Source organism: Anneissia japonica, unplaced genomic scaffold, assembly GCF_011630105.1.
Source record: "Anneissia japonica isolate Jap-2015-1 unplaced genomic scaffold, ASM1163010v1 scaffold1203_len951721_cov167, whole genome shotgun sequence".
Taxonomy (NCBI): Eukaryota; Metazoa; Echinodermata; class Crinoidea; order Comatulida; family Comatulidae; genus Anneissia; species Anneissia japonica.
The window spans coordinates 184,351-201,340 of record NW_022722325.1 but is presented as its reverse complement, the minus strand read 5'-3'; the positions used below and the strand labels follow the sequence as shown (position 1 = coordinate 201,340).

The 16,990-nt window shown below is 33.8% G+C and overlaps 1 protein-coding gene across 2 annotated transcripts in view; it reads left to right on the top strand.

Annotated features, from left to right (window-relative positions):
* The window catches only part of LOC117111825 (venom phosphodiesterase 2-like), a 39,850-nt gene that overhangs the window by 6,336 nt on the left and 16,524 nt on the right, over positions 1-16,990 (top strand). The window contains exons 1-9 of one of the 2 annotated variants that reach the window (XM_033254808.1): positions 1,330-1,482; positions 4,749-4,823; positions 10,781-10,837; positions 13,194-13,257; positions 14,300-14,369; positions 14,758-14,852; positions 15,249-15,325; positions 15,862-15,993; positions 16,242-16,372. In XM_033254808.1, coding sequence (XP_033110699.1) covers positions 1,420-1,482; positions 4,749-4,823; positions 10,781-10,837; positions 13,194-13,257; positions 14,300-14,369; positions 14,758-14,852; positions 15,249-15,325; positions 15,862-15,993; positions 16,242-16,372 — 764 coding nt within the window. In that variant the 5' untranslated portion in view covers positions 1,330-1,419. Of the gene's footprint in view, positions 1-1,329; positions 1,483-4,748; positions 4,824-10,780; positions 10,838-13,193; positions 13,258-14,299; positions 14,370-14,757; positions 14,853-15,248; positions 15,326-15,861; positions 15,994-16,241; positions 16,373-16,990 lie in introns of those variants that run through there. The other variant, XM_033254809.1, reaches the window with a different exon arrangement.

Here is a 16,990-nt window from a genome sequence, read left to right as displayed (position 1 = left end):
ATAGATAGAGAAACGAGTGAAGTATACTTCCAATTGTATTCATCATGTTTTGGTTTATGGATTTACTAATACTGTAATTATTTCTTTTTTCAAATTTGTGGAGGCCATGTTACCGTTAATGCAAACATACCAATTGCGGTGTTTTAATTGAAAATACCCCCAGTACAGGCCAATTCATTAAATGGGCCCATGTTCAGACAGAATTAAGATCGAATTTTAGTAATCCGACCATTTTTACAGCGCATTTGGAAGAAATACCTAAGCATAAATTATTTAAATGTATTGGATTCATATTTTGTGTATTGCTAAAATGGCTTTAAGAAAAAGGGCCCGGCATGATCCGCTAATTTTCATTGAGTCTACTCAAGATAGTCCTGCAAAAGATCCCATTACATGTCGGTTATACAGGCGATAATTATTAGAAACTCGTATCACCCCAAAACCCACGAGCTCAAGTTCTTTGAAAATAGGTTTGGTGGAGGCGGGGATGGGGTTGGTGGGTAGGGGTTTTCCGATACTAATGTTTATCCATTTTGGCATATATGCACTCTATTTTGAAAGTTGAAATAATATTTCCAAAAAAGGTGTAGATCCTAATGCCATAATTAGTATTACCTAACTGTCAATCGTGTCCGCTGCTGACACAGTATTGGCTCAGGTGGGCGCCTAGTTATATTTTCTCCTATATTACGTTTTCGAGCATGTTTGAGATGCTAGTCATTTTTTTCTTCTGCTCGGTCTACTAAAGCCAATAAATACACGTATGGTACAGTTTTGATGATTCAAAACTTCAAAATCAAATAGGTTATAAGGCCTAAGACGAACATTCGATTTTCATATTTGAAGATGAAGATAAGGTGTTATCGACCAAACTTGCTTTATATGCATAGGTAACTTTTTAATGCGTGAATTCAGGTAACAAGCTAGTAGTCATGTTTCTTGTACGGGTTCTGGCAAACCCACTTTTCCAGCTCCCCCTCCCATTTGTCCAGCCCCTACCCAAATAGCCCATAAACACTAAAAAATATATCCTTCCCTCTACTCCACGTGGATTTTTTTCCTCTCTTTCCTCACATTGAATATTGCTTTTGTAGGATAATTAAAATAGGCCTACATTGTAGATTCTGTTTTTTTTTTACATGACAGAATCTATCATTTAATCCTCTGATTCGCGTTTACAGTAGCTCCTAGGTAAATATATTGTTTCAAAATTAAGATCGTCCGATGCGATCTATCCTGTTATTCATGACACGGGTCTGTCGTTTTGTTATTCAAAAATTACCTCCTGAGATCTTATTCGCTCGGGCCGTGTTGCATGTCGCTCCAGTAACCCGACACAATGCCTATTCAATTGATCAAACAATTACATATTCAGTTGCCACCATCTCAACGGTACGTTAACTATGAGCTTTGGGAAAAATGGCTGCTTTACCGTCAGTTGCCTACAAAACTTCCAACTATTCTATCGTTCCACCGGCCGGGGTAAGTTGTCTTTTGTTGAAGGAGTTACTAATGTTAGTTACTTTTAAGTAATATTATTTTAAGGACAATGATGCGTTGGCCTAATATTGTCTCGGTATGTTATCACCGACAGCAAATAATAGGTCAAAATTTACATTTCCGTATATCCCAGAGTGATCACATATTACAGTACAGTATTCAGTATTGATAACAATAGCATATTGTGCCTATAATTGCTATACTTTTTTTAAATGGTTGTATTTACATATCTAACACATAGGCTGACATGTAGTCATATTGTCCGCTGTTTTTATTTTGTTTTATTATATTTCGTTTAGTTTTTCTTAAGGTCCTGCATGGGATTGTGGAGCAATATACTTGTGGTGGGATACATTAACGTGTGAGAAGTACTTTTAAACTTAAACTTAGTCTTGTTAGACCTACCTATACTTCTGTCTCTTATACACATCTAGATGTGTATAAGAGACAGTATATATATAATGATACGACGTGGCTTAAATGTAAACGCCGAACAGTCAATAGCTCGACAAAGTCAGATTTAAAGGAGAAGCTTCATATTTTAAAAGTATACTTGTATTCTATTTCTGAAACTTTGATGGACTGTTGCACTTGTGACGTCAGCATCGTCTAGTTGAGAGCGTTACGTCATGAGCGCGTACGAGATTCATAAATGGGATATTAAGTAACTGAGTATGCTAAAATGTTTTAAAATTGTTGGCATAGAGATACTGTCAATAAATAAGTTGGGGATATATATTTAAAATGGGAAAAAAACTCTTCGGTTCGTTTCTTTTTCTCTTTTTTTGGTATTACAATACATTAAGTCAAACTGCGATTTAATCTAGGCTAATAGGTCAAATAATAATAATAATAATAATAATAATAAATATCAATAAAAATGATGATGAATATGATGATGATGATGATGACACATCCTCTTCTACTAAGCTTTAAAGATGATTAAGTATAATGCTTTAGCGGAGGCAGGGGTGGAGGTGCAGACGATGCGATCGCACCCCTCTAATTGTATTAAGAAAAATATTTGTTGTAGGCCTAGGAGTATTGTATTGTTGATATGAAAATAAATAAAATTAAATCTGATGAGAGTGCAATTTCCGGGCAGAGGTCCATCAATATTCTCAAAATGTTCTCACCTCACCCCAACCATCTTGGGGCTGAGGTGGTCACACGCACCCCCTACCGCCAAATCCTGCATCAGCCCCAGTTATGCTAAATATAATTTCTAAATCTGATAATTAGGGGGCTTTAGAGAGTAGCTATACACAGGGTTAACTCTTTGGAAGATGTCAATTACATTTCCTCGAGCTCCGAAACGAATTTACTTTACAAAACTAACTCGGAACAATAATTCAAAATAATAATGGTTTAATTCATTTTAATTGCGCTTATAATAAGCTGTTGCTATACTCTGGGGACATATTTTATACTCTCTTCCCCATTGTACCCACCTATCTCAATTCAAGCGTAGAGTTCATACCGTGTGTTATTTATAGTATTATTACTCACGCATTATTAACACAATACCAAAAGCCAGATTCAACAACAGTATTTATTGAATTTGCAAAGGGTTAAGTAGCCTCTTGTGAACTATGGTATGATTTATACGAACCAGTAGAGTTGTGTATTCAAAAATCGCATTCAGCTATGTATTGTACCATGTTTTATATTGTTATTGCACAACTATTCAGAATCCTACCTGTTGAATACTGTCCCGAGTGACGCGATCTTAACGGTCGGTACCTGGAGCTCTAAAATTCTATTACATCTCCCCGTTAATACGCGGTACATTTTCTAGTGGTTTACTTTCTTACACCTCCGTGGTGTATCCATTACATTGTGGTAATTAGCATAATGAATCAAATAACACCAGCCAACCTTCGTTTCATGTTTATAATAGTCTGTCACGTAATCTGATTCCAGCAAAATTTATCGGAAAATACTAAACAATTTCCCCCCCCCCCCTCTGGATCAATAACCATCTCCGTCACTCATCCTCCGTCTTCGTCATCACCGTCGTCGTCATCATCATCATCATCGTCTTTACTTGGAAAAATGACGATATGTATCGATTAGTTGTTGAGATATGACTGTATGATTAAGGCGCCTGCCTTCCATTCTTAAAGTTCTTGGTCAAATCCTGTACCGAACACAAGATTCGCATAACTGAAAAACATCTCCCTAGGCCTCGAAATGAGATTAGTTTCTAACGCATCAGATTATTTTAATTTATTTATTTATTAATAGGGTCCCTGATGTGGCACCCTCTATTAGTATTATGATATATAATTATTTTCTACACAGAGCAAAAGATATTCAAAGGTTACAAAATGAAACTATGCTGAATGTTTAATTTCTTAATGCAAATATATTGCACTCTATTTTTACGCTAAATGCTCGAGGTGAACTTTATTATGACAATGGTAGGATGTATTGACGTTTTGAACGTATTGCTTTGTAAAGGCGTGGTTCAGTTATTGTTTGTATGACTCATCTGCATTGTAATAAAAAATACTAACATATAGGATACGAACATTATATATATATATGTACCGTAATTTTACATTAAATCATAAGCCTGTGCGCTTAATAATAATGATTCTTTATTTGTCCTTTTATATGTATGCCTACACACTGGGAAATTCGGGCTGTGTCCCCGGGGACCCGCGGCTGCCATAGCTCGGCGCCAACCACCCCACTTACTCTACAACATCAAACGGATACAGACTGATACATATGTGGTCCTTAACTCGCCGAACTCTCCTGAGAGGGTTATTCGAGGAGCTGTGCGTTTTTTTATTATGAAAGACTCGAATTCAATACTCGATGCAGAGCCGAGTATCGAACACAGGCCTTGGCGTGCAAGAGGCAGGGACCATACCAATTAGCCAAACGCTCAGCTCATTATGCGGTCGATGGTGTTAATCTCTTCTTATCATCATCACCACCACTACCGTACCACCATCACCGCAATCGACAACACAAATATCATCAAATCAATCATAATTATACAGGGCTTCAATTCGAGGTTTTACGGTATTTCATTATCATAATTGTCAGAAATATAGAATTTTTTTTTGCTCATGTTGCATCACCAACAAAATTAACTAAATAATTTCAAAGTACGAAGAAAATCATCACCACTATTATTATCACAATCAGTATCAACATCACAATTGAAGAGAAGACCGTAGATGGATGGACAGCTGAAGCCTAATATAATTACAGATTTTTCTCATCTACTATAGGGTGTTGATCTTGATGCTATCGACGCTGCTCCTACGTATCCGACCAAAGGTAGTGAAAAATATTATGCATCAGGGGTAAGTAGGCCTGCAATGAACATACAGTACCGTAATTAGTAAGGATCATATTAATTTGATATTTTTCATTTGATGTTTGATTTTCAATATAATAGAAAGAAATGTGTTTTAGAAACATGTTGCATGGAATACAGTATGTGCGTTGAACGCTAGTCAACAATGAAATTGGCATAGGACTATGTTTATAGTTCTAGGCCAATATGCAAGCTCAGATATCCTCTGTCTTACGACGGAAAGATCTTTTAGAGCCCCATTTCTCTAAATAATCTACCCTCTCCAATTAAATTAAATGCAGTGGGACTCTCAGCAACTTCAAAGCATTGATTGGACGCCAACTGAAAACATGCGACATTACTACAATGCATCATCTCTATATAATCCCGCTTCATTGCGTATTATGATACTTGTTGATATGATCTCACTGTTTAGTCAGCCTGTACATCATACGAAATGTTAATGGAGATATCTGGTTATAATGAGAACGCGTTGCAATTGTCTCGACCGTGCAGAGGCCTTATGGCATTTGAACATTTTCCAGGTTTATCAATATCAACATTCATCGGCATTAATTTCGATTCATAGTTAAAGGTCTCCGTCCAAGTAAAGGCCATTTCTTTGACCGGGTTTCCATGGTTTTTAGCAGCTTTGATCTCTAATTAAAATAATAAAGATAAAATTCATTTGTTAATATGGGACCACAGAATACTCTGGTCTGGAGGGGGTGTAGAGGGAGACATATATCTCCGACTACAGTAGTCCTATAAATTGTGATTCAGCTCCATATTATTAGATAACTTTAGGAACTATAGCCTAATAAACATTCTCATATTAGGGGTGGATAGGTTTGGGTAATGTCATGCATATTGTCATCATCATTTTGTTATTTATCCAGCATGAGACTGTATTTACAGTCAACCGTATGCTTGTGAAATACCTGAGGTTTGGCAGTCAAAGTTGTATATTAAAAGAAATATATATATTTGAGTAAAAATAACTCAAAATAATTCAAATTTTTTAATGAATGCAAAACTCAAAATACCCAAATTTCCTAACGATCCAACTGAGCTTCGCCCTCTATTGTCGCAGCTAATTGTAAACTATCTATTTACAGCCTCATCACGGAAGGTCGCGAAAGTATACTATAATAACCTACGTAGATTTTTGCTCGATATCTGCTATAAAAGACAATATCTATAGTGACTGATTAATTGATATAAAGAGAGGAATACGTACTAGCCTTATATAGCCTAGGGCCTATTTTTGAATTACAGTCGACTCCGCCTAAGTCGAATCTAATGGGACTCGAATCTAATGGGACTGGCATTAAAACATCGAGTTATATAGATTTCGACTTGCAATTTTTCGAAAAAAAACCAAAAAAAAAAAAAAAAAAAAATATTAACATAGAACAATACTATGTGTTCACTGCCCACAAAATCGAATTTCACGCAAAACCGAACATTTTTTAAGTCCCAAAATCATTCCTATTCGTCTTTTAATAAAATACTTTCCTGAAAACATGAACTCCCTATTCCGAATCTCGGACGATTTGTCCAATTCAGGACGGTAACACTCACTGGAAAAACCAGACGATAGTTAAATAGACATCGTTTAACGACAAGCACACCATCATTATCATCATCATTCATCCCATCCATTATTTTCAGACATTATCATAAATAGATCGGGAAGGGTTAGACATAAACAAAACAAAATATCCACAAACCGTTTTAAAAATTCAGCATTGTACATCGCTTGTAATCTATTTAATCAAAAATTTTTATTTTCTAAGAAATCTTTATTTAACACTCTATATGTTTATGAACGATTCTATGTCATGTACAACAAATATCTCAGAATGTATTATTTTGACAATAAAGTTGACTTGTATCTTGTATCTTGTTGTACACCACACGCTGTGAGAACGAGACGCTTAGCTGCAGGGTGACCACTCACAATTTTTGATATACCCAATTAATTACCCAAGATTCAGCAAAAATTGCCCAAAATTACCCAAGCTTCCTGAAAATGCATTAAAATTTGAAAAATACGTGTTTTTCGCATGTATATTTTCCCGTTTAGTTCAATTTATAAACCAATTTGTTATTGTAATTGTTTGTGTTAATTATTAAAATTAATATTCATGAGGTGATAATACGGATAGAAAAATACGCCCTCAGTCGGCCAGTGTTATCAGTAGATCAGTGATCAAGTTTTATTATGTAATGCATTAATTAGGTAAGATCTATGGCAACGCAAATCACAAATAAACAAATCTGAACCCATGTTTATAGCAATCAACAGTCAATTAACAATGTTAAGTGCACTTCGTTGAGTTTTGCTTACTTGAATGGACTGAAATATACAGTACTTTGTTACTTCTTAATTCTTCCTCTATGACAAAAATATTTAATTTTCTTAGTAAAAATAAAATACCCAAGGATTTGAACGGAATACCCAAGAACCCAAGACCAAGTCAAAATACCCAAGATCTTGGGTAAATACCCAAGCAGTGGTCACGCTGCTTAGCTGTACTCGCATTGCCATAGAGATTATCCGTTGATTAACATGACACGCCAGTAGACGTTTTGTTGGTTAATTATGAAGTGAAATTTAGGTACGCATTCCAATGTTTTAATTAGTGTATATTCTTGATTTTAATCCTTAAAAACCATTCGGAATCAACCTGAAATAAAGACGGAACTCGACAAAGCAAGTTCCTACTGGTTACTCTTTTTAGTAGACGTCTAATTCAAATTCGTTAGATTCGTCAGTGTAAATTGCAAAGTTGCTAATTTTATTACGGAGGAAATTTGTAGAGAATAAAATCTAATTTGTTAGGTTTATTTAGATTTGACTCTAAATTAATACCATGAGAGTTTCTTATTTGTTTTTTGCTTTGTTTTATAAATTTGTTTAACAAAACATTCTTGACTAAACCGAGCTTGTTTACTGTCACGCACTATGAAACTTTGGGCGATCTGACGTCATTACAGCCGAAGCACATGTCTAGTGCAAAACACCCCACGAAAAATGGACCAATTGGCGGGCAGGCAGAGTTTTTGGGGGCGCGACCTATTCTGTTTACAACTAGATTGCCGACCAGCATTACCCAACGAAGAATGTGTGCTTGGAAAAACATAATCAGACCTAAAGAAATGCACGCAAATACAATATAAAAATCGTATCAATTTTATTGGTAATAATTAAATTTGCTGAGCAGTACAGCAAAAACAACAGGTACTGTACGTATTATTGAATAATGTGTTGAATTTGCGTAGGCTAGGCTAGGCCTAGTCAAAAGAATCCAGGGCTTTGATAAATTAATTAAATTAATAGCTAGTCCCAGGCTACAAAAATCTTGTTGAAAATGGGTTCAATACAAGTTCTATAAACTGAATTGGATGACAAACTGAACATTGGAGCCGGTCCGGAGGGGTGTCTGTATTGTGAGAGTAGACTGCAACATATGACAAGTTCCACATCGCGCTGTCTGAGATGTTAGTTTTGACTTGGCTAACTTGGTGCCGTTCAACAAGGATTGAACTTTGTATTTTCCCACGGCTGTGTATTTTCCCACGTGCGCTAAAAAATTTGGAACTTCGACTTGTGTGGTTGAAATTACTTTAAAATCGGCCTATCCGGACCGGAAATTTTCGTCGATATATTATATTAAATTCGACTTAAAAATTCGAATTAAACAAACAATTTACACAGTAATACATAGGAAAAAATTGGAACCTTTTTCAAAAATTCGACTGACGCGAATTTTCGACTTAAACAGAGTCGACTTTGGCGGACTCGACTATTATTATTATTATTATTATTACTATTATTATTATTGTATTATTTGATTAAAACCCCGATAAAAATAATTTTAAAACTTGCAGTGTAATACAATGATTCAAACTATAAAATACGAACGGTTAAGTTCGATAACTAATAGACTCGCAGGCTTTTTAATGTCCAATTCAAATTCATCATTGACTGCATATAATGACCTTTCACACCCACATAGTAGGCCTACCGGTTATCGGGTTATAGGCCTTCAAAGTATTTGAGTTAAACGTTAACCGATTTCACTGGAATGGCATTATGATGTACTGTGCAAAAAGGGGCATACGGTAAACACATTATTGTAAACAGTGGATACATTACATCTGTAAAAAATTGTAAATTACAGAGTTTAATACACGTTCACCATACCAAGTTAGTTGATCGCATTCTTCTACGTCGTTATTTTGTAGGCTTGTATTGTGTGCGATGACTCGTTATGTACGTTGATATTCATTTGTTGTTTTGCTGGAGTAACCCCTGGTAAAGTTGGCGACCTAACCTCATATATCAAAATGCATGGGATGCATATCATCAAGAAATGATATTTTGAGTGATACTTCAACCGTTTATTTCCACGTGTGCCATGATGACGTTACTCTATATTGATACCCTGACCATCTTTTCTGAATGCGTGAAAGCAGAACGTAAAATGGCTTCATGATTCTCCATTGAAAATCGAATCTGCACTTCTAACGACCTGAAAGAAATCAATAACTGGTGTTCGTAAAAAAACCCCAATCCAAATAAAAAGTCTAAATCTACAAGAAAAATCCTACTATATATATATATATATATATACTGTCTCTTATACACATCTAGATGTGTATAAGAGACAGAGCANNNNCCTCTATTATACCTGTCTCTTATACACATCTAGATGTGTATAAGAGACAGTATATATACATTTATATTGCCATATTAGCGATCCAAACCATTTCTTTCCCGACCCACATTTAGTTCGCGACCCATTTGGAATAACAGCGTTACGGCATTGGATTATTTTAGTCGGTGAAAACAATGTTAAAAGTTCATTACCCTAAAAGGTGTGTTTCATGTAGAGAATTTATAGTGTTGTTGGCTTATATTATTTATGCGCGTCAACTTTGATCGCAGCGTCAGTATAACATGTACTTTCTGTCTTACGATCCTCAGTGGACACTTGGGAATAGTTTGCTTACAGTACGTTATGTTACTTCGCCATTGTTTTGCATCCATAATATGTCATTATATTATACGTAGATGTACTTTGTATGCATGATTATAGAGCTATATGAAATTACGAATTGTAGGTGTTTTTTTTTTATATGGTCGTTATTTTTTAGAGCAAACAACTGTTATTACACTGTACCCATTCATTGTAATACCTTATATTAAATAATAAAAATGTTCACGACGCCGTGGTCGTTCAGAAAGACAGAAGATGTCCATATTCCCACAAAATAAGAGGGTAGGTCTATGTGTGCTATGAAATATAAACAGATGCAATATTTAAACAAACTGTTATGACTTGCTGTGCATACAGCAGTGATGATGTTCATACAAAAGGCCTGACCTGAAATGTGTTTACATAATATACAATTTGAGTAATAATTCAACCAATCCAGTTTGCTTTTGAACCTCAGCGCAGTAATTTCAAATGCAATCAGGCGTTGACGACTCGCATTACTGTAGTCCTTTTTGGTGTTGGAATGTTGGTTTTTGTTTACTTTTATGATCCTTGTATTTATCGCTTATCGATTGTTCATTATAGTACAAACAAGTCTTTATTCTATGCACGATCTTTGATTTTAATAATAAAGAAGGCCTATGTTATGTCGAAGGCAGATCTGGTAGAAGGTCTTGGCATATAAACAGACACTTAGAGTATACAGTACTATGTCTGTATTTAATGTTAATAACAGACTGAATTGTTGATATCCACATGGTATATTACAGTAACCGATTTTCACAACACATTTTCTAACCAGTAACAGTTGAATAATAAAATTATAAAATGTAGACGATATATACATTCGTTGCTATTGATCTTTGACATAATAGTACATGCAGTTGCTACGGTATTATAATATGCCTAATTGTTTTTTGTTCAGTAATTCCACCACAATATTTTTATTTTTCAGGGTAGCTCTTCCACATGTGACGATTGTGAATGTTTGACGGCGAAAAGAATCGTTGTGGTGAGTAAAACTAATTAAGTTTTGCGTACACGTTCATTACACAGCCAGTCACTATAATGGTAGATCAGGAGGAGTTTTTAGCTCTAATGAGGAGCTGTAGAAATACTACTACCTCTATTATACTGCCCTCATGAGGCTGATTAATTAATAGTTGAATTAATAGATATTTCTTTAGATACTACTGCCTCTATTATACTGCCCTCACGATGAGCTCTAGAAACTGTGGGCTGATTGATTAATAATTGATTGATTAATAGATCCTTTTTAACTCTACTGCCTCTATTATACTGCCCTCATCGGAGCTTTCGAGATTAGGAAAACTTGTTTTTTTTCCCACTGCACAGTGTGCTGTATCAAGCTCACGAAAATGTAATGTCAATGGCGAACTATTTCCTATGTGTAATATAAATCCTTTTATTTATCAATTAGTATTATTACAGTACAACCGTACTTGTAATTATATTTTACTGTTGCTTTTTTGATTTAGTTGATTTTGTTAAAACACCTCTACAGTACTATAATTATACTCTTATTGTATAATCGGTTTTAAACTTAATTAGTTATTTTAGTTGTTTTTCTTTCTCTCTTTTATATATTGAACGCACCAAATTATTATGTGCCGCTACAGTTTAATAAATATATTACGTTATAGGATTATACTCGTCCGTTATAGGCATGTACTATCTAGGAAACACTAAAAACATCGAATTAAAACAAAACATTGGTTTTACCTCAAAATATACCACACCATACCATATTTTTACACATGGTGAACCGAAAGTTTATTAAACCAAATTTTAATTGATAGGCCCTACTTTCCATGAAAACCTTCAAGAGATATTTTTAAAACATTTTATTATACATTTAAATTATCAAATAACTTTGTAATTTCTCAATGAGACACAGATTTTTTGTTTATTCATAACTCGACCACCTAACAAGTATTTGTATCTGGCATGATACTCTTGTCTGTTGAGTAATTCAAGCCTCAAAAATCATGTTGCTATACTCTATTCATTATCTTGGAAATTTGTAAAAGTGAATATGGTATCAGCTCTTAATCCCATATTGTCGGTAGGCTTAGTCAGTTTCGTGAATATTTACAGTGCCTGACCAAATCAACTATTTCCATTGCCAGCTTATTGTTTAAATATGCCGTTTATTATCTGGCATATATTTCCTGTAAGCCCGTATACTACCAACATCAATTGTTGATTTGTGTATACAAACTCTCTAAAACCATAAGAGCCGGAAAACCCACTGACGCTCATTTTTCCACTCAAAATTTGCTCGTCACTGCCAAATGTGGTTTTACCAGGGATTTATAAAAATAATTGTATAAATATACAAGTACTTATTAATATTATGATAATTTTTCGCAAGGTATCTCGTAACTGTAATACTGAATGAATTATAGTAAACTACAGTCACAAGACAGTAACTTATGTACAGTATAGGAAAACACCTGCTCTGGTGGTAAAGTAATCCCGATAGGGTAATTTTATAGGCCTATTAAATTTTCTGTGAAGTAGCAGTTATGAGAGGAGCAGGGACGTCAAAGGAAGGCATTTTGTTTTTAATTTTTACATCCTATTCAAGGTAGATGGTAAAAATACTACAGGCTTGTGACTATAATGTGTGGTGACACACACATAAATCAACAGATCATAGATACCTCTCATGTCAGTTAAGATGTGTATAAGAGACAGATATATATATATATATATTAATGCACTTTTTCCATGGTTATTTATAGCAACTTTTCAGCAGCCAAAAAATGTTGACGTAATAAACGGTTCGATTCTTAAAGTTTTAAATACATATTCTTCCAAATAATTCTTTCTTTTGGTGGACATATTATAATGTTCTTCAAAATGCTTGATTCTTAGGTTGGTTCACACTACATCAACAATTTTTACGCGTTATTGCAAACGCAAGCAAAACCTTTTCCCTAGCTGCATTCACACCAGACCCGAACCTAATTAGAACCGCGTTTCTGATGCACTGAACGCCAGCGTCCCTATTTTCACACGCTGATTCGATTTTCTTATCGGTTTGTTAGGCTTTCGGATCCGAAAATTTGGATTCGGTGTGAAGGCACCTTTAGGGCGTTGATTGCGTACGCTATTGCTCTAGTGTGAACCAAGCCTTACCAGCTAGCATGCAGCTAAACATATATATAAACATATATCCAAATGATTCTATAGAGTCTTGTAGAGAAGCCTGGTCGCACAAATCAGTTTTCGGGATATCACTCACTGTTTATCTTGCAAAACAAATGTTAATTCTTTAAGTCGACTTAAAATATATTTACGTTCTATGCCTATATTTTAACGGCTGCTTCGTGTTCTTACAGGTGATTGCTATTATTCTTGTGATTGTTTTTGCTATTGGTCTCGGAGTTGGTCTCGGGAAAAAAGGTTTGACTTCAATAAACCATGACGAGTGGATAACTACACTATATAATGATATCAATTAACAAAATTTGGAATTGATCTATATTACTTACAACCTATATAAACATCTGTTAAATAATTTCGTGCTTAACTTAAGACGTCGTTTTCAAAATTGGACGAATTTAAGAGCTTATGTTGGCTTTAGAAATAGGATAATAATAATGATAATGATGATAATAATAATAATAATAATAATAATAATAATAATGATAATGATAATAATGATAATGATAATGATAATAATGATAATGATAATAATAATAATAATAATAATAATAATAATAATAATAATAATTAATTAATTAAAAGTTGACTTTTGATTTTTAAACTGTTCAAGTGATGTGCAATTCACTGCATCCTTTGGTAGTCTTGGGACACTGCGTGTTGAAAGGCCCATTCTCCATGTGATTCGGTTGAAACTTTAAAATGTATGAGAAGGAGCTTTGTACTAGAGAGAAGTTGTCTTGATGGATTTGTGGACAATTTTCTTTAGATACCAAGGAGCTATTTAATGTAGGCCTATGTACTTCAATGCCACCACAAGTAATTTAAATTGCAGTTTGTCCTTAAAATAGGTAATAATAAATGTATGCTCCTTTAAAAATGAATTTACTGAAAGAAATTAAACACACCTAACTTTTATCATTAATTATGCTTTAGGCCTATGTCTTTAGTGTGTAATCTATATGATTTCAATCCCAAGTCTACAGTAAGGCCGCTGGGAGAAATTTAATATGTAATCATAAAAGCACATAAAATATAGGTAGAATATCTATTTGAAATGGCAAATTAAATTAGATTTTGATGTATTTATTACGATCAATTCTTAGAGGTTTTACTAAAAGAATATACTGTTTTTTAGTTAAATATTAATAAGGTTATAGACCTATATAGTTTTTAAAATTATGTATAAGCCTACAGTGACAGTAAACGTGTTATGTGCCTATAAATATTTTAACCAATATCACTGTTTTCATTTCATTTTTGAATATCTTCTTCATTACAGACTCCGGCTATACTGGTGCTTTTGCAAAAACTTATGGCGATTCTTGCTCATTCAGGTGCCAACCGACAGGGTAAGTAAAACAGCAAAAACAATATTGATAGGCCTATTAAATTTTCTGTGAAGTAGCAGTTATGAGAGGAGCAGGGACGTCAAAGGAAGGCATTTTGTTTTTAATTTTTACATCCTATTCAAGGTAGATGGTAAAAATACTACAGGCTTGTGACTATAATGTGTGGTGACACACACATAAATCAACAGATCATAGATACCTCTCATGTCAGTTACTTTGTCGCTTTTGCAAATGGGTATCAGTATAGCAATGCTCCAACAAGAACAAAAATATAAGAGCTAAAGCCACATTCTTGAACTCTACTCCGTATCTTTCAGTACTGTAGATGTAGACCTTTTCTTAAATTTAATGCAATAGTTTGTTGTCAATGTTCTCATCTTCTTTTTAGCTATACACGAAAACCTCTACTTGTGATAGCCTTGGACGGATTACGCTATGACTATGTGAACAGAACAAATCATGCCCCAAATATCAAACGTCTTGGTATGTTCAGATCTCAGATATATTTTCAAATTAATAATGTTAACTTAATATTGATGATACTTGTATATTTTTTGATAATAGCAATAATATTAATAATACTAATAAAAACAGCAATAATAATAATTAATTATATTAATATTAATAATAATAATAATAATATAAATAATATAATAAATATAATTATAATAAATTAATGAAAGTGATGATGCTAATGATGATAGTGATGACGATAATAGTAATGATAATATTGATGATAATGATATATGGTCATCTAATTTTATTCATACCAAATTGTCAATGTATATGGATGATGTTATTAGTTATAACTCTTTTGTGTTCACATACAGAATTAAAAATGTATATTAAATAGAATCTATCTATTCCGACTTCCCCCAGCTCAGTGCGGAGTGCAAGCTAAGTTAAGACCTTCATTCCCAGCACTTACGTATCCTAACTTATATTCGATCATCACGGTGAGTTGATTGATTAATTTACTGAGGTATTGTTATTTATATAGCATTTTTTTTAACGATTTATTCGTAGGCTGCGAACATTATCGACTTATGACATCTGATAATGATGTGCAAACAATAATATCAAAACAATTTTAATGTTTAATTTTTAGATCATCAATCTTTTAAGTATTTCTAGTATTGGATATATTTCTTCATTACGCTAACATTGATTAAATGGATTTTAATAGGTTGCACCTGATCTACGAAAGTTTATTATTGTCTGCACTGAATATTATATAAACGTATTATATTTAATTAAAGTTATTTCTTGGTAAACCAGTAATAATGTAATAGACTTACTTGCTACGTTTCACAATTATATTCATGTATTACTTGATATTTTCGATTATAATATAATATTATAAAGTGTTTTCATCTTTTATATATAAATTTGTTATTATGTGCTAAGATAAATATAGAGGGTTATATAGCTATATATAGAGGGTTTTAAATTCATGAGTTTCATGAGTTTTAAAGTATTTTTGATGCTATAGGGATTGTATCCAGATTATCATGGTATTGTGTCGGACTATATCTATGACGAGGAAGAAAGAAATGAGTTTGAGCCTGTGACGTCACCAGAAGATATAGAACTTAGCAAAGGTTATTGGTACAAGGGAAAAGCGGTACGTTTTAATCTACGTCCACTTTGTCGATTCAATAGGGAAAAAAATAAAATTTCAGTCTCAAAATTTAATAATAACGGTGTGGAAAATATTTATTTTTGTTTTTTTAATTATTTATAATAAGCCTTCTTTGTATTTGTTAACGGTTTTTATTTTTGAGTGAAATACGTCCTTACCGCTCGACCACAAGAAATAATTTTGTCACTTACTACCATTTCTTAAATTGTGTAAATTGTAACGTAATTCAGCTATGGGAATCTGCGACAGAGCTTGGCTACATCACAGCTAGTCACTCCTGGCTTGGAAGTAATGTTGAAGATAATATGTATGAAGACGGAATCCAGAGGGTGCGTCACCCAACCTATTATGCTGAATATGAGTAAGTTAAATTGCCTTGTCGCTCTTATTACTGAAAAAATAGGCTCCCGGCCGCTGGAGAGTGTGTCTGCTCCTTGACATGCTTTTTTTGGCTACTTTTAACTCATCCAAGCTTTCTGTGTTGGTATACCAGATTATACAAGGATATTACCACATTGCTATGACTTTTTATGAACTTTCTAAGACAGGTCTTATCTAGCATGGCATCATACTTCGTATTAAATTTGCTTTTTATTTAATCTTTAGCTCTTGACCCATCCCATCATTCCTCTACCGGATTTACTTTTACGAGTTCAACTGTCAGACAACAACAAAGTGTTGAAAGAATTTCATCTAATCTTGATGATGAAATTGAGAAAGGATTACGATCGAATACACCTACATTTACTTTAACCAGAACTCTAGCTACTCAGTAATGCGTAATTTTCAAGTTTACCGTACATAATTAAAACGTTCTAACTACTTGTCGGTTTCTTGTGTCTCTAATCTGATGCGTATTCCAAACTTTTATGTGAAAGATAATTTAAAGCATGCCTAAATCTAAATCTATAATTTATATTAAAGTAATATAATTAAAGTGTCTACTTACCCCCCCCCCTCCCCTACGACAGTAGACACA